We start from the raw sequence: 27,170 nt of genomic DNA on the forward strand, positions 1-27,170 counted from the left end.
GTCCATATTATGGCTTTCATCAGTTACAGTATCTAAGTTTTGACTCAGTGTTCTGAATTCTGATTTTTTTAACAGGTCACTGTGTCCAGGTTTCCTCCTTTCACAGAGTTTAAGTTCATGGTTTTTCATTTCTTACTGTGTATTTTAGCTTTTCCCCAATCGCCACCCCACACATGTTCTTCAGATTTTTTTGTAATATTTACTTCCTTTTACATCTAAATCACATATCCATTTTGATCCCATCTTGGTAAATGGTGGAAGGTACTAGTCCATGCCTAATTTCTGCCAGATTCCTTCCTAGCCTTACCAATAATCTTTACCAAATATTGAATTCTTGTAGCAACAACTTAAGCCTTTGCATTTGTCAAGCCCTAGGTAATTATCTTGTTTGTTGATGTTGTATGTCTGCTCTGTTCTATTGATTCACTTCTCTCTTTCTTAAACAGTAGCAGATAGTTTTGATAACTACTGCCTTATAATATAGTCTAAGACCTGGTGCTTTCTTCCTTTACACTTTTCTCCCATTAGTTCTTTTGATATTCTTGATCTTTTGTCCTTCCAAATGAATTTTGTTATTAGTTTTTCTAGGTCAGTAAAATAATTTTTTAGTTGTTATTTGTGATGATATTGAATGTATAATTTAATTTTGGTAAAAATTTTCATTTTTATTATGTTGGTGCTATCTACTCATGAAGAATTAATATTTCTCCATTTATTTAAATCTAATTTTTGATAGTTTTTTTAATGATTTTGTTCATATAGTTATGGGGTTTGTTTTGACAGGTATATTTCCAAGTATGTGATATTGTCTAGAGTTATTTTAAATGGTATATCTCTAGCTATCTCTTCTTGCAGTGTCCTGTTGGTGATATATAGGAATATTGATGGTTTGTGTGGGTTTACTTTATATCCTGCTGCTTTGCTGAAATTATTAATTAACTGTTTAGTTGAATCTTTAGGATTTTCCAAATACATTAATATCATCTGCAGAAAGAGATCATTTTATTACCTCATTCCCTCTTCTGATTCCTTCTATTTCTTCTTCTTCTCTTACTATTATTGCTTGGATGTCCAATACAATATTAAATAATATTGGTCACAGTGAGCATCCTTTTTTCACATCTGATCTTACTGGGAAGGCTTCTAGCTCATCCCTATTACAAATAATGCTTGCTGATGGTTTTAGGTAATACTTATCAGCTCGGAATCCACAGCCAGCAGTCTTCCTGCCTCACTGGTAAGGTACTCACCGGGCCTCTGCTAGCTCCTTCTTGTTGTCAGCCATAGCACACATTTAGGCTTAGGTTGGCTAGTTAGCCAGCACAGGAAAGCAAAGGGTCCTTCAATCCTCCCCTTCCCAGATATCTGACCTCCACACTGTTTGTGAAGTCAAAATTCCTGGGGCTGAGGCTAAGGCTGGGACTGCCTCCCAGCTACTCCCAGGGCTTGTTGTTTGTAGTTTCAGAGGAGACAACCTGAGGTATTTGCACTTCACTTGGGCCAGACCTCTGACCCTGGGATCTTTCTTCAGGTCTTCGTCAGTTTTCCTAGGAGGACGACTGCTCCACCACAACTCTTGTTTGATTTTGCAGCTCTACATTCACCCTGAGGTGCTATTATGTCTTGTTTGCAGAGGAAATCTGGAGAGCATGGAATTTTCTAACCTACTCTGCCATCTTCCCTTGCTTTTGCTCTCTTGGTTCCAGGAGCACTGAACACAACCATGTTAATTTCAGAGCAGCAACATTTTGAGAAGCAAAGTGATTTGATGATGAGAGGAAAACACCTTACTGATGAAGAGGTCAGGATGATTGGTTGAATGAACTGGGGTATATTCAGCCTAGAAAGAAGACTTAGAGCAACATGATAAACATGATAGCTATTTTCAGCTATTTCATATTCACTGTTTTATTTCAGTAAGTAAAAAACGAACTAGGCATATTACTATTTGAGTTTTGAGGGCAGAAGTAAGAGTCATTGGTGGATATTAAAAAAATTTTAAATTAATGTCATTGAATCCATTAACACCAAGTATGTATTTAGTGCCTACTACGTACCAGGCACTGCACTAAGTGGTGAGGATACAAAGGAAGCAAAAATAGCCCCTGCACTCAAGGAAAGAAATGGGAGAGGAATTCTTAAGTACTTTCTGTGCACCAATTTCTGTACTAGATTGCAAATATATAATTGAAATAATCCATACTGGCAAGATGTTTATATTCAAATTTCATAACAAAAGTATACTTGAGTAAGCATGAATATTTTTGGTATTTCAGGAATTAATGACATTCAGCGATGTGGCTGTGGAGTTCACCTGGGATGAGTGGGTACATTTAAATCCATCTCAGAAAATGCTGTACAAGGATGTGATGCTGGAGAACTATAGGAACTTGGTCTCTTTGGGTAAGAACAGTTACCCTTTTGGAGCCATGATATATATATATGGAAACTTTTGAAATTTTAATAGTTATTTGTCATACAAAAGATATTCCTGATCCTTTTGTGGCCAAGAGACAGAGTACTTGTGCTGCCTGTTTTGAGGGAAAGTATCTTCCCCTCTTTGTGGCTTCAAATCCAAGATGTTCTGTTCAGTCCTAGTGTAGGTATTATTTCCCATGATCTAAGCAAGGAGTGAGTCAAATGAACTGTATTTTCTAAGCCCTACTCTGTAACCCATTTCTCCATAATGTAGAATATCTTTCAGTCGTCCTTTATACTATTCTTGAGTTCTTCCTAGCAGGTCTACAATTTTTCCCCAAAGAGCTTCATCTGGTTTAGAATTCTTTTATTGAATTTAATGGATTCTTTTTTTTAATGTCAGTTCTCTTCTACATTCCCACTCTACTACCCAAAGCAAACAAACAAACAGCAACAAAAACCCTGCCTCTCTTTCCAACTTGTCCACTGAGTCCTCCCTGGTTGAAAAAAAATTTTCAGAGAAAATCAGCTAACATAGACAGTGACCTTGATATGGTATAAGACACATTCTGCACCCTTATTCCCCTACCTTTTTTTAAGGAGGATTTCATGTCTCTTTTATGATGGGTTCTGAGTTGATTGTCTGTAGCACTTTTTTATTTTCAATGGACAGGATTTGCAGTTTCCAAACCAGATGTGATCTACCAATTGGAAAGTAAGGAAGCATCTTGGATGTCAGAGCCAGATTTTCCAAGGAGCAGCTATCCAGGTGATTACATAGAAATCAATAGATGTATCTTTGAAGGTTGCAGCTTTCTTGGTCATTTTAGCTCAAAGCTCTTGTAGAATGTGGTGCAAGGTGATATTACTAAAGATTCTCAGGCCTGTTGAGAAGAGTAGTGATTTTACAACTTCATTTTTTAATTCAAGAAGTTACTTTTTTAGGTATGTCTTTACTCACATGTACCTCCACCCTAAAAGAAAGTTCTTGCCTTAGTACAGGTTAGGTATTTCTGTTCTCTTCATTGAAGATTATCTTTTCTTAAGCAGGCATTCTCCTGCCTCACTTGCATGAATTCATTCTCCCTTTTAAAATAAGCACATTACTTAAAATACTAACAATATGCCCTTTTTGTTTCTGAGTTCCATTTTGATTTTTCTTCTGTGTTGCTTTTAATGATTAATGTTTCTTTGCCTCTGTTACTTTTAAAAATATTCAATTGTAGCCTAATTTCTCTTTCTTCAGTTTATCATTTCTTTATGCTTTGAAGTTATATTTATAAGAGCACAATATCATGTTCATATCTCATAAACAGGACTTGTTTAGCTATAGCCCTATCTTTAGACCTATAGTTTTTCAATATTGTGTTATTTCACAAAAAACTGCTGTGAATATATTTTGAAGGAATCATTGTTTGCTTCTGATAACATTTTGAGGTTGTAGACTTAATAGTGAGACCAGTAGGTCAAAGGATATGAAAAATTTTATAGCCCTTAAATTTTCACAAACAAAAATGTCAGCAGCTTATTAAGTACCTATTTCAACATAGCTACCAAAACTTTTATCCTTTTAAAGTATCTTTCCAAATCTGATGACTATTTGGTGATACCTTCAAATTGTTTTCATTTTTCTAATGTTTCAGGTGATTATTAATAATCTGTCTTTTGAAAAATACCTATGTGTCTTGATCGTTAAACTTTTGGAATTAGATCTTACTTTTAAAAATTTGAATCAATTCCTTACAAAGTAGATATGTTGGATTTTTATAGGAAATTTATGGCAACAGTTTCTCTTCTGTTTATTTTGTGTCTCTTCTTCTCTCTCCTTACTCTAAACTTATCAGTTCTTTTTCTTTGTGTCCAATGTTTTTACTTCCTATATTCCCTCCAGATTGTAAAGATATGCTTGTAAGCTCTCAAAATTACCTATTTTTTTGTGGATAATCTTTCATTTCCTCATTCCATTCAAATGTCAGCCATTTACAGTAGTGTAAAGGATTTACTCATCCTTCCAAGTAGTTTCATCCTAAGTCAATTCATTTAATGTGTTAACTTTGAATTATTATACTTTCACATAACGTAAATTGTAATATTTAGTGAAAGACCAGTGAGACTAGGCTTCTCAAATGTAAAGGCAAGAGAAGAGCTCTAAAAGTTTTGAGTAGCTAGGAGTGTTGGGAAAGGGGGAAAAGGCGGGATTAATCAGCTCTGCATTTTTCCTTTCAGGCAGCAAAGAATTTACTGGAGAGAAATTTTATCAATGTAGTGAATGTGGGAAGGGCTTCAGGAGTAAGACACAACTTAGTATACATCGGAGAATTCATACTGGAGAAATTTTCTATGAATGTAAGGAGTGTGGTAAGGCTTGTCACTGCAAATCAGAACTTATTCGACATCAAAGAATGCATACTGGAGAGAAACCCTATGAATGTACAGTATGTGGTAAGGCCTTTAGCATGAATGCAAATCTCACTGTACATCAGAGAATTCATACTGGAGAGAAACCTTATGAATGTAGTGAATGTGGGAAGTCCTTTAGGCAGAGGACACACCTTTATGTCCATCAGAGAATTCATACTGGTGAGATTCCTTTTGAGTGCAGTGAATGTGGAAAGGCCTTCAAGAGGAAGACACAACTTACTGTCCATCAGAGAATTCATCCTGGAAAGATTCTTTATGAATGTAAGGAGTGTGGTAAGGCTTTCCTCAGCAAGTCAGATCTTATTAAACATCAGAGAAGTCATATTACAGAGAAAGCTTATGAATGTAATGAATGTGGAAAGGCTTTCAGAAGTAAGATACAACTTGCTGTACATCAAAGAATTCATCCTGGAAAAATTCTTTATGAATGTGAGGAGTGTGGGAAGGCCTTCCATAGAAACTCACATCTTACTAAACATCAAAGAATTCATACTGGAGAGAAACCTTATAAATGTAGTGAATGTGGAAAGGCCTTCAAGAGGAAGGTGCATCTTAACTTGCATCAGAGAATTCATACTGGAGACATTCTTTATGAATGTAAGGAGTGTGGGAAGGCTTTCCTGTACAACTCAGATCTTATTCGACATCAAAGAATTCATAGTGTAGAGAAACCTTATGATTGTACTGTATGTGGAAAGGCATTCAGAAGTCATACACAACTTACTGTGCATCAGAGAATTCATACTGGAGAGAAACCTTATGAATGTAATGAATGTGGGAAGTTCTTTAGACAGAGGACACACCTTTATATGCATCAGAGAATTCATACCAGAGATATTCTTTATGAATGTAAGGAGTGTGGAAAGACTTTCCCCTATATCTCAGATCTTATTCAACATCAGAGAATTCATACTGGAGAGAAACCTTATAAATGTACTGTATGTGTGAAAGCCTTCAGGAGTAGGACACAACTTACTGTGCATCAGAGAATTCATACTGGAGAGAAACCTTATGAATGTAGTGAATGTGGGAAGTTCTTTAGACAGAGAACACACCTTTATATCCATCAGAGAATTCATAATGGAGAGATTCTTTATGTATGTAAGGAGTGTGGGAAGGCTTTCTCCTGCAACTCTGAACTTATCCAACATCAAAGAATTCATACTGGAGAGAAATCTTATGAATATACTATATGTGGTTAGACCTTAAGGAAGAAGGCACAATTTACTGTACTGAAGAAAATTCATACTCAAGAGATTCTTTATGAATGTAAGATGTATGTGAAGGCTTTCTGTTACAACCCAGAACTTACCTAATATCAAAGAATTGATACTGGAGGGAAACCTTATGAATCTACTGTATGAAGGAATGCCTCCTGCCTGAATGTAGAACTTACTGAACATCAGACCATTCATTCTGAAGAGAGACCTTTTGAATGTAATGAACGTGGGAAGACCTTCAGACTTAGGACACTGCTTGCTCAACATCAAAGAATTCATTCTATAGAGAAGTCTTATGAGTGTAATGTGGGGAAGACCTTTAGACTGAGGATCTGCTTTATTTCCATCAGAAAATTCACAATGGAGAGATTATTTATGAATGTAAGGAGTGTGAGAAGATCCCCTAGCTAAGTAGACTATGATTCTGAGTCTCTAAGTGATGTTTAGGGAGTCCTTATTTAGCCCCAATGAAGTAAAGAGATATCCTTCCTTTCTGTGGAGTCCTCTAATGGGATAAAGATTAATGTTATCCTTCCATGATCCTTCAGGGGGTAAGAGGTTACGCTGGTTGGGCATGGGATACTGAATGGCTGGTGGTATTGGAAAAGCCTGGGTATTAACTTTGATCCCTGGCCTATGTCATGCAAGAGGTATATGAATTACCTCTTGGCCTTCAGATGATCATGATGTGTGCTACACGGCTGTTGACTGTGCTTGAGGAAGTATCATGATCTAAGCTATATTCGTGACTTTGATGGTTCTGCTTCTACTCATATTTATCGGGGCAACCACTGTGAACTGCAAAGATTTGGAATCTCTTTAATTAAAACAAAACATCACAAGGGCTTTTGGCAGGTGTTGATGAGATATGATTTCTTCCCAGTTTTCTTAACGTCAAATGAAGAAATTCAGTTAAGTGCAGGTGAATGACATGAGGAACCATGACTCTATTAAGGTAGTCAAATGCCTTATCATGTAATTGGTTGTTGTTTTTGCATTTTCTCTAACTCTTTGTGACCCACATTGGGCTTTTCCTTGGCAAAGACACTGGAGTAGTATTTTCCTTCATTAGTTCATGTCACAGATGTAGAAGTGAGGCAAATAGGGTTAAATGACTTGCCCTGGGTTACACAGCTAGTAAGTGTCTGAGGTAGTTATTTCTTCTTGACTCTAGAACTAGCGCTCTATCCACTGTGCTACTTAGCTTCCCATTTTATGTAATTAGTGACAAATTTGAAAAGAAGAATGAGATTCTCATTGTGGTCAAGGGATATGAACAGGGAGCTTTCGGAAGAAGAAACCAAAGCTATCAATTGTCATATAAAAAATGCTCTAAATCATTATTGGTCAGAAAATTACAAATGAGAGCAATTCTGAGATACCACCTCATATCTATCAGATTGAGTAACTTGACTGAAAACAAAAATGATAAATTTTGGAAGAGATATCAAAAAATTGGGACACTGGTATACTGTTTATAACTTGCCCAACCATTCTGGAGAACAGTTTGGAACTATGCCCAAAAAGTTATAAAAGTATGCCTACCCTTTGATTTAGAAATACCCCTACTAGATTTGTATCCTAAAGTGATCAAAGAAAAAAAAGGATTTATATGTACAAAAATCTTTTTAAGAGCTCTTCTTGTGATGGCAAAGAATTTGAAATTGAGGGGGGATATCCATCAGCTGGGGAGTGGCTGAATAAGTTGTGGTATATAATTCTGATGGAATATTATTGTACTATAAGAAACATTAGATGGTTCAAGGGATATTGCACTGAGTCTGGAGTTAGGAAGACCTGAGTTCAAATCTGACCTCAGTTACTTGTTAGTTGTGTGTCCTTCAGCAAAGTTACTTAACTTCTATTTGCCTTAATCCCCATGGCAAAACCACTCCAGTATCTTTTCCAAGAAAACCTCACAGTGGTGTCATGAAGAGTGAGAAACACCTGAACTACTAAATTACAACATAAGAAATGATGAGGGTGATGGGGTCATAAAAACCTGGTAAGGCCTATATGAATTAATGCAGAGTGAAGTGTGTCACTCCAGCAAGCCTGGAAGTTATTATATACAGTAGCATCAATATTGTAATGTCGATCAACTGTGAAAGACTTAGCTACTCTGATTAAGATGATGATCTAAGAGAATCCCAAAGGATTCATGAAGAAAAATGCTGTCTACCTCTAGAAAGAGAATTGATGAATTCATTGTAAATTGAAGTATGATTTTTTCATTGTCTTTGTTTTCTTTTTTGCAACATGACTAATATAGAACTTTGTTTTGCATGCTGTCATATGTAAAATTGACATATTGCTTGCCTTCTAAGTGGATGTGGAAGAGGATGGAGTGAGAGGAAATTTGGAACTCCAAATTTTTAAAAGAATGTTAAAAAATTTTTTTGAATGATGAAAAAAAATTTGGAATCACCCATGACATGGACCAGATTATTGAATTATTATACTTGGGTCTTTCTGTAGCAGAGAGAAAAAGCATAATATTTCTGCCTGCCTCCCTCAGCCCCGGTAATCTGCCTGCCATTTCTAACCAGATGGAAGCAAAAGCCAATGCGGGTTAATTTGTGGAGATCCAAGTTTAGGCTCTCAGGTAATGGATGATTTGTTGAGTGACTAATGCACACACTAGCCAGAATTTGGCTATGCAGCCACTGGAACCATCCTAAAAGAAACTAACCTTGTCTTTTCTACCTCAGAGAGGTGGGAATGATCTACAAATCACCACTTACGAACCCATTGTTCTAGGACGCCCATCCCCTCAACCACAAGTGTCCCCTCAGACTCAGTGTCTAGAGCTGCTGCTGTCTTCCAGCCCCTCTTTTGAGGCATCTTCTCTTCTTCTGATGAGCAGTCCAAGTGTAATCAGTTTGTAAATACAAGCTGGAGCCACTTTTTGTTGAACTTTAACAGATGAGTTAGTGTTTTATCCTCGAATCAGTCCAAAAGCTCCAAAAACTGTAGAGGAAAAATGGCATGGTTTGATTTATGATTTAGGTATATCAGTTTGCTAATTGTATAGGGAATGTGTTGGAAAGAGTAAGACTGCTTCCATGTCTATTTTGGTCTGGATCAGGAAGTCACAGTGTGAAAGTTACCTCAACTTATAGAGATGGACAACTCCTTTGTAGATTATTGTCCTAGACCAGAGGACTAAAGATAAGCATGCTACTCATCTCTTTTTGGAAAGCTGCTGATTAAAGCAGAGAATGAAAATTACATTTTTGGATGTGACCATTGTGGAAGTTTGTTTTTCTGGACTTTATATACATGTTATGGAGTTTTAACTTCTGTTGTTTTTTTGTCCAATGAGAGAGAGAGAAGAAAAAGTAATTGCTTAAAATAAAACTTTTATAGTGAAGTTCTAGTATAACCAGACATTCTGAAAGAGAATATGCGTAGACCACTATACATACAGAATAAAGATAAAGAGAATAACTACCAATAAATAGGAAAAAGAAAGTCAGATGAATGGCCCAAATGGAGGATGAGCTTTGAGCACATACACTTCTTTCCCACACCCCTGCTACCCCAGACCGTGCTCTTCACCTACACAGAAGGGAGTTGGGGGGAGAAAACTGAAGTTGGTGAGAAGACCGTGTAGATGGGAGATTCAGTCGCAAGAATCCCTGCAGTATTCAGGGGGAGTGAATGGAAGTGAATGGCCAAGTGGCCATTATTAATATATAATACGTGCAGAATCTGATTCACTATGGATCATAAGCAGACATTGATTTATTGGTTCATGAATCTACCTTAAAGCATTGTACTCCAGTAGTGGGGGATGAGAGAATGTTTAGTCCCTTGTCAGTACAGAGGCTAATAGGAAGTATAATTTTCATAGACACAAAGAGGGGCCAAAGCATGGTGGTACTTGGAAGCTGTAGGGGCCAAAGAGAGTAGGAACTTTAGAGCTGGCTGGACAGCTGATAGAACGTGAAGGATGTTGCTATCCAAAACTGAATACAATCATGAATGGTTGTCTACTCATAAGTTGTCCAACTTAGGAATACACTTAAGGAATAATCTGCCAAGATAGGACATGGCTTTTATGCTGCTATTGAGAGCTGATGGAATATATTCCCACTTCACTTTCTTTTTCCTTTCCTCATCTTGCTTGATGAACTGTCATTACTTACCCTTAAATTGTATGTATTTGATGTCTGCACTTTTATAACGGTTTTTGGCTGGAGACAAAAATCACCTGATTTTTATTGCATTCTAAGCAAGTGTTTGCTATAAACGACTGGACAACTCTCAGGAAGGAGAAAGAATATTTGGAATATAACCCTAGGCTTGGCCAGGATCCTTATCTTAAAAAAAGGTTCGCTCTTTCCCTTTCTCTCTCTCTCTCTCTCTCTCTCTCTCTCTCTCTCTCTCTCTCTCTCTCTCTCTCTCTCTCTCTCTCTCTCCCTCCCTCCCTCCCTCCCTCTCCCTCCCCCGTCTTCTTCCCTCCCTCCCTCCCTCCTCTCCCCACAGAAACACAAAGAAGGAATTAACATTTTTTATATTTGTGATGGGAGGTTTTTGGGTTTTTAATTCCTTTTCAAGAATAAAACCTCATATATCCAAAGTGGTTTCTGGAACTTCCCATTTGCTCCAAATTGCTGTAATTCTTGTTGGCTTCTAATTCAAATGTAGCCCCAGTGCAGTTTTTGCTCCAACCAGATTATTTCCATCCTGAATATTTTATGTCTTTAGGTTTCAGAGAAGTACTTGGAGTACTCACATCAGAGATATGCCAGATGAGGAACTCCAGTGGGTCAGTATAAAAGGGCAACATTTTGTGAGTGTTCCCTGGGAGCCATTCTGTTTCCTACTCAACTTTGCAGGAGATTTCCTTGGGGCATTAGTTCTTCCTGACTGGGAGAAATCTGCAACTCCAGGAGAAAACAAGAGATGGGAACTTGCTTGTCCTGCCCATAAAGATATGAAGAGGTGATATCCTTGGGTCAGTAGCTAGGAGGAGTTCCAGTGGACATCTGCTACAGGAACCCTTCTAAGGACTAGAAGATGACAGAAAAGGCAGGGAATCTTTTGAGTGCTTCTCAAAACCCCTTGAAACATCTTTAAATAATGCCCCAAAATAAATTCTAGAGCAAGAGAACTCATAAAATGTTTCAGTGAAACAATTATCTAGCCCTAGACAACTTAGAGGGTCAGCAGAAAAGGTCTGTTGCACTGGGATGAGAGTCCAGTGCAGGTCACATGCCAGCCAACCAGAAGTAGGTCTTGGGGAGCTAGGACATTGACTGAATCAGTGGTAGTTTCTTGACCTCTCAGCACACAGATGGTAAGGGGGTCAGATAACTGGCAGAAGAAAATTACAGGAGTCCCTTTGCTGGCACCAGATGCAGGATTCTGTTGCATTGCCCATCTTCCTGCTCAGTATCAGGGAGAAGAGAAGCCCTGGCAGCCCAGAGCTTGCTGCCACAGAGTACCTGGGACTCTGGTCACATTTTAGGATGGAAAAGAGTGCTTATGTTCACACAGACCATGGCAGGAGATAGTAAATATACCAATTCCTAGGTCATACCACCTTGAAAACTCTGAAAACAGCTACACAAAAGCCTGACCCTTGGGTCAGTGCCCCTCCATTCCATAAGCAGAGTCCCACTTTAGCATAGAATTCAAAGTCACGAAATCATTTAGCAAAATGATCAAACAGCAGAAAAACATCCTGACATACTTTTTCTTTATTTTTATCTGTTTTCTTTCACAGCATGCTTTATGTGGAAATGTTTTGCATGATTATAGATGTATAATCTATGTCAAATTGCCTTCTTAATCGGTATGGTGAAGGGAGGGAGGGAAAAAATTTGAAGCTCAAAATTTGGGGGGAAGGATGTTATTGTTTTTACATGTAATTGGTGAAAAATAAAATATTACATATTTTAAAAAAGGTGATGAGATCATTTTCTCTCTTCTTCACCTCTTGATTTGGATATTGGAAGTTTTACAGTGCTTTTATGTTAAGGGGTGACAGCCTTTCTTTCCTTTGGAGAATAAGGCATGTCTCAGAGAAATACCCATAGCTCCTTCATTTCAAAGTTATACACTTCACTTTTGATATTGTTTCATTCAATGCAATTTCATTTAAATGCTAATTCACTGAATCCTTTGGGATTTTGAAAAAAAGAAGACTTCAGGGAAAATAAGTGGGAGAATTAGAGCAGTGACCAAAAGAATTATTATTATTAAACTCTAGACCCTTCACTCACTTGGAACATTCTGTCTATTCCTGGCCACCTCGTGAAAACTTGGAGTAGGCCATAATCTAGGCATTATATTTCATCTGGAGAAAAGAGACAAGAGTACAGGCTAGAGCATGAGACCAGTCATCAGCCCCTGAATCTTAGACCAATCAGTGTCTCTACAAGAATCAGAATGTCCTTACCCCTAACCTGGAGACAAAAACCAAAAAACCACTAGAAGTGAGCCATAGAGGTGATAAAATCTGAGTAGCAGACAGCATTACATGTGAAGCTGATCAGATAGATAACTCTATTCTAGAGCTACCATTTGGTGGTTCACCAGCTCCAAGTAACTACTCCAGACACGTTCCCTGGTGGCCAGTGAAACATATCCCTTTCCAGTGGGTATGGGAAAGATTTACTCACAAGCTATTTCTGGAGGTTCCCAACATTTCCCAACACCTCAGCCTTTTTTTTCCCCTTTAAAGGAATGCAAATTGCTGTTTTTGGATCTGATTCATTCTGATAACTCTAGTTATGTACAAAGAGATAATTCTCAAATCTGTCTTCAGTTCTTCTGTTTCCTGAGCACTATAACTGCATTTCCAGACAATTCCTTGGTGCTTCCACTTGTTTTTCCTGAGAGCAGCTCAAACTGAGCATGTCTTAAATTTAATTCATTAATTTCCCCCAAAAGACCTGTTCCTTGTTTTCCTGACTTGCTCCTTTTTGTCAATGGTACTATTCCCTCTGTTCACCCCGGCACAAAACCTCCAAGTATATGTTGGCCTACTCTCTTCCAACCCTTCCATTCCAATCAGTGCCCACAACTTCCCACTACACCCTCCAATATCTCTTGCATTCAAACTTCCTTTTTATTCTGTTCTCCCTGTTCAGGGTCAGGACTCTATTAGCTCTTGCCTCTTCCACTACCATAGCTTCCCAAGGAGTTGTCATTGTGGTGATGTAGTAGGTAGAACACCATCCTTGGATACAGGAAGATAAAACTTATGGGACATGCCAACAGTCAGTGCAGTCATAAAGATAGGATGTCTAATTTAAAATTCATGATTCAAAATTCATAAAACCTAAGAGCCAATGCCAAGTTGATAATGGTCACAGAAAATGAACAAGCATTCAGAAGAAGCAATGAAAAGTATCAATAGTTGCAAGAGGACCATGACATCAGGGAGATGGTAACACGACTTGCCATTGACTTTGGTTTGAGGGAGGGAGGGCTGTGCAAGGTCACCAGCCTTACTTTCTCCTCCTGAGCCATCTGGGTCCAGTGGCCAGGTATTCATCAGTACAACTACAGATGGCTCAGGATGCAGTGGGAGACCCTGGTCCTTTAAAGCTAAGGTCTTTTCAGGTTGTCACTTTGAATGAGATTACACCCATTCAGAGAACAGGCCTTTTTAAGTAGTTACTCAAGGGATGGCCCCTTTAATAAAAAAAAAAAATCAAACTGGGAGGGGAAGACTCCAGGGTTCCTGGCCAAAAGAGAAAGTTACTATTTAGTATTTACATTCACTCTATGCTAGGAGTGCAGGAACTTTCTGCTGTCCAATCTGTGAGCTCCAGAGTGTTTAAGGCTTGATCATTGAGAAAGAAATCTAGCTACTAAACTCAGTGTTAAAGAGGAAGCTTTCAGCTATGGAAATGTACCTTCCTTTGGGCATAGTTACCTCAGGTAAGGGGAGGGGAGGGGAGGGAAATGGAAGGGGAGAGAAGAGGTGGAGAGACTACTTACAAGTTGTATTTGTCCCATGACATCAGGGACATGATTGTTAGGAACAAAAGTTTTAAAGAACAAACAAAGACTCCCAAGGTGGATGAGGCAGGCTTATTTGTTCTATGATCCTTGCAAGAAATCAGTGTGTTGCAGCCAAGGCGAGCACGCGTGTGCGCATGCACACACACACGCACACACACACGCACACACACACACCCCTACAGAAGTGAGAGCAAGTTAATTTATTCTTGTCCTGAAACTCAAAGTCCCTCCCTCATTTCCTCGTTGGCTGAGAACTTTGAGGTGTACAACTTCCCAGTACACCTACTTCATGTTACCTCCTTGAAATATTGCCCCTCCCTCCACATACATTGCAGGTGCTTTTAATTGAACTTTAGCTCCTCCCAGAAGTTAATATTTATGAAGCAATTAAGCATGCATACTTTAAGCCTAGCTGACCTATTTACTCTATCCTAACCTCAAACCTGGATGAGACTGGTTTCTGAATGGTTTCTGTTTTTCCCCTTATTCTGAGAATTTGTTTTTGCAGAGAAGCATTAAAGAAAAACCCCCTTCATCTGTGTGGAAACATAATTTTTATATCTTACATGATGACATGACATGCAGTTGACTTTGATTTGAGGGAGGGAGAGCTGTGCAAAGTCACTAACCTCACTTTCTCCTCCAGAGTCATTTGGGTCCAGTGGCCAGATATTTATCAGGATGACTGGAAATGGCCCACTGGAGATGTCTTTCCACTTTCCCCAGGAGTTCTACCCACCCCTATCAGCCACTAGGCCATTTCAATCAATCAATCAATAAACATTTATTAAGTACCCTACAATGTGCATGAAAAATGCAAATTAAAACAACTTAGAGATATCACTTCACATCTATCAGATTGACTAACTTGACAGAAACGGAGCATGGCAAATGCTGAAGGGGATATGGAGAAATTGGGACACTAATGTCCTGTTGCAGGAGTTATAAACTAGTCCAACCATTCTGGAGAATAATTTTAAACTACACTCAAATGGCTATAAAATTATGTGTATCCTTTGTCTCAGCAATACTACTGCTAGTTCTGTGTCCCAAAGGAATCAAAGAAGAGGGAAAAGGACCTATTTGTACAAAAATCTTTATAAAAGCTCTTTTTATGGTAGCAAAGAATTGGGAATCTGCGGATACCCATCAATTGGCAAATGACTGAACAAGTTGTGGTACATGGTTGCAATTACATTCATCAGATTTCCCTACAGAATGAATGCTCTGCTGCTTAGGAAACTGTGTCCTCAATCTGAAGGTCTTCCCATATTAATTTTTAAAAAAGACAAAAACAGTCCCTGACCTCGAGGAGCTTACTTTCTAAGACCAGAAATGCATTTTTAAAACAATTAATGGGTCTGCTTTCCTACCCACTAACCATCTCTATATAACCCTTTTGTAATCTGGCTTTTATTCCCACTTTTCTATTAAAACTACCCTCTCAAAGTCTGAAAAAAAATAGAATGGTTGGATCATTTCACAACTTCACCAAGAGTGGATTGGTGTCTCAGCTTTTCCATATCTCCCAAAACATTTGCCATTTTCCTTTTCTGTCATATTAGCCAACCTAATAGGTATGAGGTGGTACCTCACTGTTATTTTAATTTGTATATCTCTAATCAATAGTGATTTAGAGTATTTTTTCATGTGACTCTAGATAGTTTTGATTTCTTGTTCTACAAGCTGTCCATTCATATCATCTGACCTTTTATCCACTGGGAAATAATTCATAATCTTATAAATTTGACTTAGTTCTCTATATGTTTGAAAAATGAAGCCTTTATGAAAGAAACTTGTCATAAAACTTTTTTCTCAGTTTCCTGCTTTTCTTCTAATCTTGGCTACATTAATTTTGTTTCTGCAAAACTGTTTCAATCACATGTAATCAAAATTATGCATGTTGCCTCCAATGATGTTCTCTGTCTGTTGTTTAGTCATAAGTTCTTTTATCCATGTGTCTGAAAGGTAAGTTACTCCATGCCCTGCCACCCCCAATTTGGTTATGATATCACCTTTATGTCTAAATCATGTATCCATTTTCATCTTCTTTTGGTGTATCATGTGAGATGTTGGTCTCTATCTAGTTTCTACCAAACTACTTTCTGCTTTTCCCAGCAATTTTTGTGAAATAGTGAATTCTTTGCCCCAAACCCTGCATCTTTGCATTTCTCTAACACTAGATCACTATGGTCCTTTACTCCTTCTACTCACATTTTTAACTGGGGACTTGCGCTTGGAAGGTGGGGTGAGTTAGTGGAAAGTAATAGGGATGGAGAGTGGCACTGTGACTTCACTGATATAAGGAATTCCAAGTTGAGTAAATGCCTTTTACCAGTGCAAGTCAACATCTTCTCAGCAACTTCTAGACTTAGAGAGTTGCCCATGGTACCCAGGGGTTAAGTGTTATGCCTTGGGGTTAAACAGCAGGTACATTTTAGAGGTTGAACTTGAACCAAATTCTTCCTATCCCTTTAACCACTATATGATGCTGACTTTAGGGAAAGTGATAGTAATTAAAAATAAAGGCACAGTCTCAATAACACATTTTTAAAAAATAAAAGAAAACAAAAAGACCAGAAGGGTACGCTGAATAATTATATTACTGCCTCATTAAACATAATATATACTTTAAAAATGAAATTGTACAGAAGAGTTTATGGTTTTGTCCACTATCTTTTGGGGGTATTTTTTTTTTTTATGAATCAGAATGTTTGTGCTTGTGGAGCACTGAGTTCACACTTTTTAAAATAGGAGACAGAGAAAAGGAATACAGGTAGCTCTGGTCTGTAAAGGAAAATAACCTACATCAAAGAAGAGATGGTATAGAGAGAGTTACAATTAAGACGGATTATGTACATTTTATCTTTCACAATTCCCAGCCAAGGTGTATGATTATTATTCCTATTCATTTTCCTGTGTAATATTCTTGTAAGAGGAAGAAAAAATAAAGTGCTGATATGAGCAATTTTTACTATAGTAACACATATGAAGCCCTTCCAAGAGTACTTCTTTTTAAACAATTTCCTGCCAGCTAAGTCTTTGCTTTCATTTGAATATGTCTCACCCCAACCCCCAATCAGACATACACACACACACACACACACACACACACACACACACACACACACAAACACACTTGCGTACACAGTTGAAAGGGGAAAGTTGCTTATACAACCACTTTCTTTTTTCTTCTTCTTGCAAGAAGATTACACAGGAAAATCAATCAGAAAAAATAATCATAATAATAAATAATTAGAATTTAGCCTCTAGCACTTGTGTTAAGGTTTGCTAAGTAATTTACAAATATTATCTCATTTAGTCCTCTTAAGAACTTTATGAGGTAATTGCTATTATTAACCCCATTTTATAGAATAGGAAACTAAGGCAGGGAGGTGTCTAGTGACAGCTTACTCAATTAGTATGTTACACCAGATTTGGACTCAGGTCTTCCTGACTCCAGGTCCAGCTCTGTCTACTGCACCACTATGTTGCTATCATAAGTTCATATATTTAGAACTGGAAATGAGCTAAGAGGTCATGAAGTTCTACCTTCTCATTTTAAAAGATGAGAAAAGAGGGGCTCATAGAGTTTGAGTATTTCACAAAGTCACACTGATAGGGGCCAAACTGAGGCTCCCAACCTAGGTGTCACTAATCCTCAGCATCACTATCCCTATGTTTATTCTGCAGCCATGTTCTGGCATTTCTCTGTAACATCTTTCTTATACAACCCCTTTTCTCTTCTGACAATGCTACCACCCTGGTCCCTGCCCTCATCACCTCATGCCCAGGCTATTGCAAAAGACTTCTGATCATTTTCCCTGCCACAAGTCTCTCTCCACAGCTGTTAAATTGATCCTCCTCAATCTAAGATCTGGTCATGTCAGTTTGCTATTCAATAAAATCAATTGGTTCCCCATTCCATAATCAAATATAAAAATTCTATTAGGTTTTCTAAATCCTTTCTAAAGTGACTCCTTCCTACCTTTCCCATCTTTATGAACTGCTCTATTATCACAACACTCCATCCCCTGATTCCAAGCATTTTCTTTCTTTTTTTAAAAAAAAGTATCTTATTTTTTCCAGTTATATGTAAAGACAATTTTAGCATTCCTTTTTTCTTTTTTTATTAATTTATTTTGAACTTGAATATAAAATAAGAAAAGAAAAAAGGCCTTATCATGTGCACAGCAGAACATAAGACAAGATTCAAAATGTAAAACAATAAGTTTCCATTTCAAGAAAGCCCATATAACAAATACTACACATTGCGAGAAACATGCTCACTCTAGAAAGAACAACACTTATTGTGAAGCCAGGAAAGTTCTCATTGTATTTATTTTACATCCATTCTTCTGAATGAATGGGTAGTTCCCTAATGGAGTACACTTATAATTTAATCCTTTCTTTCACTGATTTTAATTTGGACCTGTAAGTAAGGAGGATTTTTTTATCCTTTCTAGAGTTTAGTTTTTCAAGATCCATGGCCATGGCAATCTCTAGTTTCCAGATATTCGAAAATAACTCCAGAACAGCTCCAAGGATCCTAGATAGTAATTCCTAGAATCATAGTGATATACAGTCCTGCTGAGACTGCACAGTGAGATAAGAGGTGACATAATGTGGTATTTACTATGCTTGTGTAGAATGACAATATTGCTAAAGTTAACCTGAAGCTTAATGTTGGCAAGATGCCTTCTTTGTCTGTTGTTTTATAAAGCAAACTGGCATTGGTCAGTGAGCGAGGACCCCATGGGGGAATATGACAGTGTAATACTGTGTGTGCCTTGATTGACCCCCATCAATGCTTGGGAGGAATCTGTGTTTGCCTTAACCAGACCCCAGTGAGGCTTAGGGGATTTTGTAGGAGTTGTAGCTCCTATATTTCCCTGGTCCCTGCACGAAGGCTGTAGGAGTTGGTGCTCCCACTATCAGCAAACTCTCCTGAGAAGATTAGACTAGAATAAAGTAAGATTATTAACCCCTCCAAAGCTATCTTCCTGTCTTTCCTATTTGACCAGATCAAAAGTGAACCTGGTAGAGGCTGAAGTCCAAAAATTCCAGGGCCGCCTGTGTTTTATTTGTGAAAAAGGACCTACACTCTCTTTTCCTTGCCTCTGAGTACCATTTATTACAGCTGTCCCACTCAAGAAGCTGACTTTCAATATTCATCAGTTTCTGCCTTAAATACTCTAATTTGGTCTTATCAAAGCTGCCCCAATGGGGCCAGCAAAGTTTAGGATCATCACTAGTCAAATCAACCCAATCATGGCAATTTGAGGGACAGTCAGAGCCATATTTCTCATACATTTGAAAGGCACACATTTGTTCTGGGGGGCTTGTTAACAGGAACTGCTGTAACTTCCTCCATGCCTTTAGCACACATCTGTCTTATTTTAAAAGTGAACACTCAAAGATGCTAACACCACTTAACTAACAAGTACACACAATACACAAATATAAGTACACTATAATGGGATGTAACAACACAAATACACAAAACACAAGTACGCAGATATAAGTATTCCACACTGTGCTAGCAATTCATTTGAATTACCCAAGTAAACACTCCACAACTCTAAGTTTAACTACACAGAAAACCAACCTTGCAAGCAATTCTAATGCAAATAAAATCTACCCCATGCAGAAATAAAATCAAGTCCAGAGCCTAAGTTGCCTTTACAAAAGAGGAAAGAAGAGAAACATAGAAGGCCATAGCTGGCCCTGCATTATAAGGGAAAAGAGGCAAGCAAAAGTCAAATTCATGTGCTAACAGGCCTTACCAGACTAATCCAGGCCAAGAAAACACCCCAGGAACATTCCTTACAATGAAAGGTGTGTGGGAAACAAGGAAGAAGATCTGTTTCCAGAGCTCTAGGTGATCAGATTTGTGACCTAGCACAGTTAGATTAGAAGTCAAAAACTTGAGACAGAGTTGATGAGGTGTTTAAGAGAAAGCCTATCAGAGATGAGAACATGAAGTCATGTGGCAATGGACGGTGGGGCAGGAGGTCCAAAATTCTAAACAGTATAAGAAGCTTCCATTAGTCTGACCAAGTTGTAGTCTTCCTGTAGCCTTACTGGAAGCTACCCGTTCATAATGAATGTAGAAGACCCTCCCAGATAGGTTTAAGGTTTGGGAACAGGACAGGACAGAAAAGGAGAAAGGGAAGGGAAGGGGAGGGGAGGGAGCCAGTAAACCCAAGTCAAGTGGGCATCTTTTGCCCATCCAAATTTACCATCCTTTAAACCTACTGCATTCTGAAACTGGGACGCCAATGGGCTCCTGCCTAAGGGTTCCTCTTTACCCTTCTAGCTGTAGAGTGATTATCAATAGTAACTGCTGCTGTTTCCCACCCAGGCTGCTGTCTTTCTTTTTCTTGACCTCATTAAAGGGGCAATGCCCTGGCTACTTCTTAAACAGGCCTGTTCAATGAATGGTTGTTGCCTCATCCTAACTGAGTACTTGCAAAGACCTTGGCCTAAAGGGCTCAAGGTTTCCCAGTGCATCCTGGGTCATCTCCAGTCATCTTGATGAATCTGGTCACTGGATTCAGATGGGTCTGGAGGAGAAGTGAGGCTGGTGACCTGCACAGCCCTCCCTCACTCAAAACAAAGTCAAGTGCAAGTCATGTCATCATTTCTCTGATGGCATGGTCTTCTTCAGGAATGAAGGGTGAACACAGAAGACCCTTTCTCCTCTTTGAGAAGGGTGGAGTCAGCTTTAACCAAAGTGCTCAATTCCTCTGAACCTAATAAATTTTCCTTGATACCTTTTTGTGTGTCAAAAGCATCTCTAACAGGTGGGCTTCATCAAAAGCTGGGCCATAAAAGTGGAGTAAAAGTGGGAGCACAGAACCTGCCAGACCAGGTGAATTGGGCCTGGCAAAAGATCCAGTTGGCTCCTTGTCCCATCTCCCTGGTACTGGAGAGCTAAAGGCTTCACCCCACACCCACCATTTAAAAACTCTGACATCAGCTAATGTTAACAGGATTGTTGGGAGCCCTTCTCTAACCCACGAATGATCAAACAGCAGGCCAGAGACAAAATGCAAACTGGAAATTCTCCCGATCAGAACTCCTCGTGTTGTGAAAACAGAGACTCTGTACATAAATCACAATGGACAGCGAGGGAAGAAGGTCCATTTCCCAGACCCCTAAGTGGAAGACCATGATTCTGGAGTCCAGAGCTCAGTGTGACGGGTCGAGGGGCAGCCCACAGCGGGGCCAGCCCCAGGCCCAGGCCCAGGACTGGGTGGGGAGCTCACCCAGGAGAAGGGGAGGAAGGAAGCCCACGAGGTGGGATGGCAGGAGGAGCACAGGGAGGTGAGGTGGGGAGCCCGGGGTCACTGACCCCTCCAAGCCTCAGCCCTTCCCGAGCTCAGGGTCCGATGGCAGGGGCTTCCACTGCGTCTCCTTATGTTCCTCGGTCCTCCTCCGGGAAACCTACCCTGCCGCTGCCCCACCCCGTCCTGTGTCTGTCATCCAGTTTTGTCTCTAGAGAGATATTGAGCCCCTATCCCCCCCCTCCAAAGAACTGATGTTTCCTTCTGCCTCCCCCCATCCTAGAAAAATGACTGTTTCCATCCGCCCCTCCCCCCAAACCCGGTGCCCCCTCCTCACGGTTCTCATTCCCAGCCCTGCCCTGTGTGGCCTCTGCCCTGCTCCCGTAGCAGGGAGCCTGGAGGGAGACAGAAGGATGCTGAGCTGAGAGCTGGGCCAGGACAGGTGAGAGCCACGTGCTGCCTTCCTGGAAGACCTTCTCAGACCAGTGACTGTGGGACACGGTTCTTTCTTTTGTCCTACAACCCTAGAAACTGTGGGCATCAGGGAAGCATATATTTAGAGCAAGTGACACCATCGACACCGATGTATCCTACAGACACACACACATATGTATATATAGATATAGATACACACACATATGTAAGTAAAATTATTCTATACACAGTTTCAGCAGCTCTTTCTCTGGAGGTAGACAGCATCTCCATATCTCCTTCACAGTTAATTTGGGTATTTATAATGGTATAAATGAGATTCAAAATCATTCTTAAGACAATATTGCTGTTACTGTATACACTGTTTTCTTGGTTTTGCTCACTTCACTCTTCATTATTTTGTGGAAGTTTTTCTAAGATCATTTAGTTCAACATTTCTTATAGCACAGTAGTATTCCATCACAATCATATACCACAGATTTTCAGCCATTCCCCATTGATGGGCATCCCTACAATTTCCAGTTATTTACTACCACAAAGAGAGCTGCTATAAACATTTTAGAACACATAAGGTCTTTAAATTTTTCCTAATCATCTTTGCAAATAGACCTAGTCTTGGTACTGCTGGGTTAAAGGGTATAGATATTTTATTTTGGGGGGTATATAAGTCTTTGGGTATAATTCCAGATTGCTCTCCAAAATGGTTGGATCATTTCACAATTCCACCAACAATGAATTATCATCCCAGTTTTTCCACATCCTCTCCAATATTTGTTGCTTTTTCCTTCAATCATTTTAGCCAATCTGATAGATGTAAAGTGGTATCTTTTAATTTTCATTTCTCTAATCAATAATGATTTAGAGCATTTTTTCACATGATTATAAATTGTTTTGATTTCTTCATTGGAAAACTGCCTATTCCTATCTTTTGACCCTTTATCAGTTGGGGAATGATTTGTATTCTTACAGATTTTTCAAAGTTCTTTACATATTTTAGATATAAACTGTTATCTGAGAAACTCTATAATTTTTCCCCCAATTATGTTTTACTTCTGATATTGGCTATGTTTGTTTTATTTGTACGAAACCTTTTTAATTTAATGTAATTGAAATTATCTGCTTTACACCTTACACTACTTTCTGTCTTTTGTTTTTTCATAAATTGTTCACCTGTCCATAAGTCTGATAAGTAATATGTTCCATTTTCTTCTAATTTTCTTGTAATAATTCTCTTTATATCTAGATCATGTATCCATTTTGAGCCTATTTTGGTAAATGGTCTAAGATATATCGATCTGTGCCTAGTTTCTGCCAAACTGCTTTCCAGTTCTGCTAACAATTTTTAGCATGTGATGAATCCTTGTCCCAAAATCTCGTGTCTTTACACTTGTCAAATAGAAGGTTATCATTTATTTATTGCTTTAAATTGCATGTCTACTTTGTCCCATTGCTCTACCTTTTTATTTCTTAAACAGTATCAGATAGTTTTGCTAATTACTGCCGTATAGTTAAAATCTGACAAATTTTTCATTAGTTCCTTTAATTTTCTTGATTTTTTGTCCTTCCAAATACATTTTGCTATTCATTTTTCTAATTCAATAAAAGGGTTTTTGGTAATTTAAATTGTAATGGCATTGAATATATAAATTAGTTTAGGTAAAATTGTCATTTTTATTATGTTGGTCCTGCCTACCCATGAACAATTAAAATTCCTCTAATTATTTAAATTTTATTTAATTGTATAAAAAGTTTTTAATAATTTCATTTATATAGTTCCTGGGTTTGTTTTTGCAGGTATACTCCCAGATATTTTATATTATCTAAAATTATTTTAATGGGGTATCTTTTACTATCTCTTCTTGCAGGGTTTTGTTTGTGACATATAGGAATGCTGATGAATTATGAGGATTTACTTTATTAATTGTTTCAACTAAAGTGAGTCTTTGGGATTTTCCAACTATGTCATCATATTGGCTGCAAAAAGAGATAGTTTTATTACCTCATTCTCTATTCTGATTCTTTTTATTCCTTTTTCTTCTCTTATTAGTATTGCCAGCATTTCCGGTACAATACTGAATAATATTGGTGACAATGCGCATCCTTGTTTCACACATGATCTTTCTGAGCAGGCTTCTAGCTTATTTCTATTACAAATAATGCTTGCTAATGGATACATGCTTTTTATCAATTTAAGGAAAAATTTGTTTATACCAATGCTTTTCAAGTATTTTTAGGAAAAATGAGTATTGTACTTTGTCAAAAGCTTTTTCTCCATCTATTGATATAATAATGATTTTTTAAAACTTTTATTATTGATATAATCAATTATTTTAATATTTTCCTTTATGTTAAATCATCCCTACATTCCTGGTAGAAATTCCACGTGATCATAGTGTATAATCTTTGTAATATGTTGTTGTAATTTTTTAGTTAGTATTTTCTTTAAGACTTTTGCATCCATATTCATTAATGAACTTGGTCTGTAATTTTTTTCTCTGCTTTTATTCTTTCTGGTTATAACATAAATATCATATTTGTTCCATAAAAGGAGTGTGGTAAGATCCCTTTTTTTACTTATTATTCCAAATAGTTTATTTAATATTGGAATTAGTTGATATGTAAATGTTGGATAGAATTTACTTGTGAATTCATCTGGTCCTGGTGCTTTTTTCTTAGGAAGCTCTTTTGTGGCTTGTTCAATATCTTTTTCTAACATAGGTCTATTTAGATATCCTCTTCTGCTCATTTAGGCAATTTATATTTTTGTAAGTATTCTTCCATTTGACTTAGACTGTTAAATTTATTGGCATGTAATTGGGCAAAATAATTCCGTATAATTGCTATAATGTCATCTTCATTAGTATATATCCACCCTTTTTGTCTTTGATACCACTGATTTGATTTTTTTCTCTCTTTTTATAATAAAATTAACTGTTTATTTGTTTTTTTCACAAAACCAACTCATAGTTTCATTTATTAAATCAATGGCTTTTTTACACTCAGTTCTATTAATTTCACCTTTAATTTGTAGGATATTAATACCCAAATCATCGATCTGCTTTTTCTGTTTTATTGATGTAAACATGTAGAGAAATACATTTTCTTCTGATCACTGCTTTGTGTGTGTCCCTTAGGTTTTGATATGTTGTTCCATTTTTGTTATTCTCTTAATGAAATTATTGTTTGTCTCTATGATTTGTTCTTTAATCCACTCATTCATCTACAATTAGTTTTTAGTCTATATTTCTATGGTTCCTTATTAAACTGAGCATAATATTTCATGCAAGGAGATGGATATTCAGTGAAATACGGATTTCCAGCCATTCCTGATGAAGTGGCCAGAGGTCAATAGAAAATTTGATCTTCAAACACAAGTCTCAGGAGAGGCATAAAAAGGTAAACAGCAAAAAAAACCAACTTGTTATTCAATATGGGCAAACTGTTTATATCCCTACATTGGATGACGATACTTTTTAATCTTGAGAATTGCATATTTATTACAATACATAAAAGGAGTATACATAGATAGAGGGAGTAAGTATAAAATAAATGATGTGAGGATAAAAATGTGATTTAAGGGTGTAAAGGGACTGAAGCAGGAGATGTGAAAAGAAGGAGGCAGAAAAAGATTAATTACATCTGAGGAAGAGGTACAAACAGATCACAATAGAGGGAAAGAGAGCAGGGAGATAAGCATTGTTTGAGATTTACTCTTATCTGATTTCTATCAAGGATGGAACAACAAACTCAGTTAGGTATAGAAATCTAACTAGCGCTACAGGCAGTAGGAAGAGAAAGGGGAAATAAAAGGGAGGGGGGCTGAAAGAAGGGAAAGAGACTGAGGGAAGCAGAGGTCAAAAATTAAAACTTTATTGTGGAGGGGAAGGGAAAAGGGAGTAGTAAAAGCATAAATGGAGGGAAAGAGGAGGGAGAGAAAGACACAGATAGTAATTAACCGTGAATGTGAATGGGATGAACTCTCCCATAAAATGGAGATGGAGAGCAGAATGGATTAAAAGCCATAATCCAACAGTATTTTGTTTACAACAAACACAACTCAAATGGGGGTATACACACAGGGTAAAGGTAAAAGGTTGGAGGAGAATTGTGCTTCAGCTGATGTAAAAAAAGCAGGGGTAGCAATCCTAATCTTAGACAAAGCAAAAGCAGAAATAGATCTAATCAAAGGAGATCAGGAAAGAAACTATATCCTGCCAAAAGGCACTATAGTCAATGAAGAAATATCATTACTAAACATATATGCTACAAGTGCTATAGCATCCAAATTCTTAGAGAAGAAGTTAAGGGAGTTACAGGAAGAAATAGACAGCAAAACTATACCAGTGAGGGACCTCAACCTCCCCCTCTCTGAATTTGATAAATCTAAACTCAAAAATAAAAAAGAAAGGAGTTAAGGAAATGAATAAAACTCTGGATAAGGTAGATATGATAGATCTCTGAAGAAAACTGAATGGGAATGGAAAGGAATATACCTTTTTCTCAGTGGTACATGGCACATATACAAAAATTGACCATGTACTAGGGCATATAAACCCCACAATCCAGTGCAGAAAGGCATAGATGGTCAATGCATCCTTCTCAGATCATAATGCAATACAAATTATATGTAATAAAATTTTGCAAATCTTTTGAGATACTCCAAAAACAATTCTTAGGGGAAGTTTTATATCTTTTAATGCCTACATGAATAAAATAGAGAAAGAGGAGATCAATGAATTGGGCATGCAGCTGAAAAAGCTAGAAAAAGAACAAATTGAAAATCCCCAAATAAATAACAAATTAGAAATACTGAAAACCAAAGGAGAGACTGATAAAATTGAAATTAAGAAAACTGTTGAACTAATAAATAAAACTGAGTTGATTTTATGAAGAAACTAATAAAACTGATAAACCTTTGGTCAATTTGATTTAAAAAAAAGAAGAAAACCAAATTACCAATAAAAAAAATGAAAAGGGTGAACTCACCTCCGATGAGGAGGAAATTAAAACAATAATTAGAAATTCCTTTGCCAAACTGTATGCCCATAAATTTGACAATCTAAATGAGGATGAACATTTTAAAAAATATATAAATTGCCCAGATTAACAGAAGAGGTAGTTGAATACTTAAATAACCCCATCCCAAAAAAAAGTAATTCACTAAGCCATCAATGAACTCCCAAGGAAAAAATCTCCAGAGCCAGATGGATTTACAAGTGAATTCTATCAAACATTTAAAGAACAGTTAAATCCAATACTATTGAGACTATTTGGGAAAATTGGTGAAGGAGTCATACCAAATTCTTTTTATGATACAAATATGGTTCTGATACTTAAACCCAGAAGAGCCAAGACAGAAAAAGAAAATTAAAAACCAATTTCTCTAAAGAATATAGATGAAAAAATT

General features: G+C 37.6%; 2 protein-coding genes across 2 annotated transcripts in view; both read left to right on the forward strand.

Annotated features, from left to right (window-relative positions):
- Nucleotides 1–11,973, forward strand: part of LOC140521623 (uncharacterized) — a 37,301-nt gene extending 25,328 nt beyond the window's left edge. The window contains 4 exon segments of the mRNA XM_072636868.1: nucleotides 1,707–1,801; nucleotides 2,277–2,403; nucleotides 3,092–3,187; nucleotides 4,645–11,973. Coding sequence (XP_072492969.1) covers nucleotides 1,724–1,801; nucleotides 2,277–2,403; nucleotides 3,092–3,187; nucleotides 4,645–6,470 — 2,127 coding nt within the window. The 5' untranslated portion in view covers nucleotides 1,707–1,723 and the 3' untranslated portion in view covers nucleotides 6,471–11,973.
- Nucleotides 1–27,170, forward strand: part of LOC140521621 (uncharacterized) — a 180,261-nt gene that overhangs the window by 136,017 nt on the left and 17,074 nt on the right. The window lies entirely within an intron of this gene.

Source organism: Notamacropus eugenii, chromosome 1 (assembly GCF_028372415.1).
Source record: "Notamacropus eugenii isolate mMacEug1 chromosome 1, mMacEug1.pri_v2, whole genome shotgun sequence".
NCBI classification, from domain to species: domain Eukaryota; kingdom Metazoa; phylum Chordata; class Mammalia; order Diprotodontia; family Macropodidae; genus Notamacropus; species Notamacropus eugenii.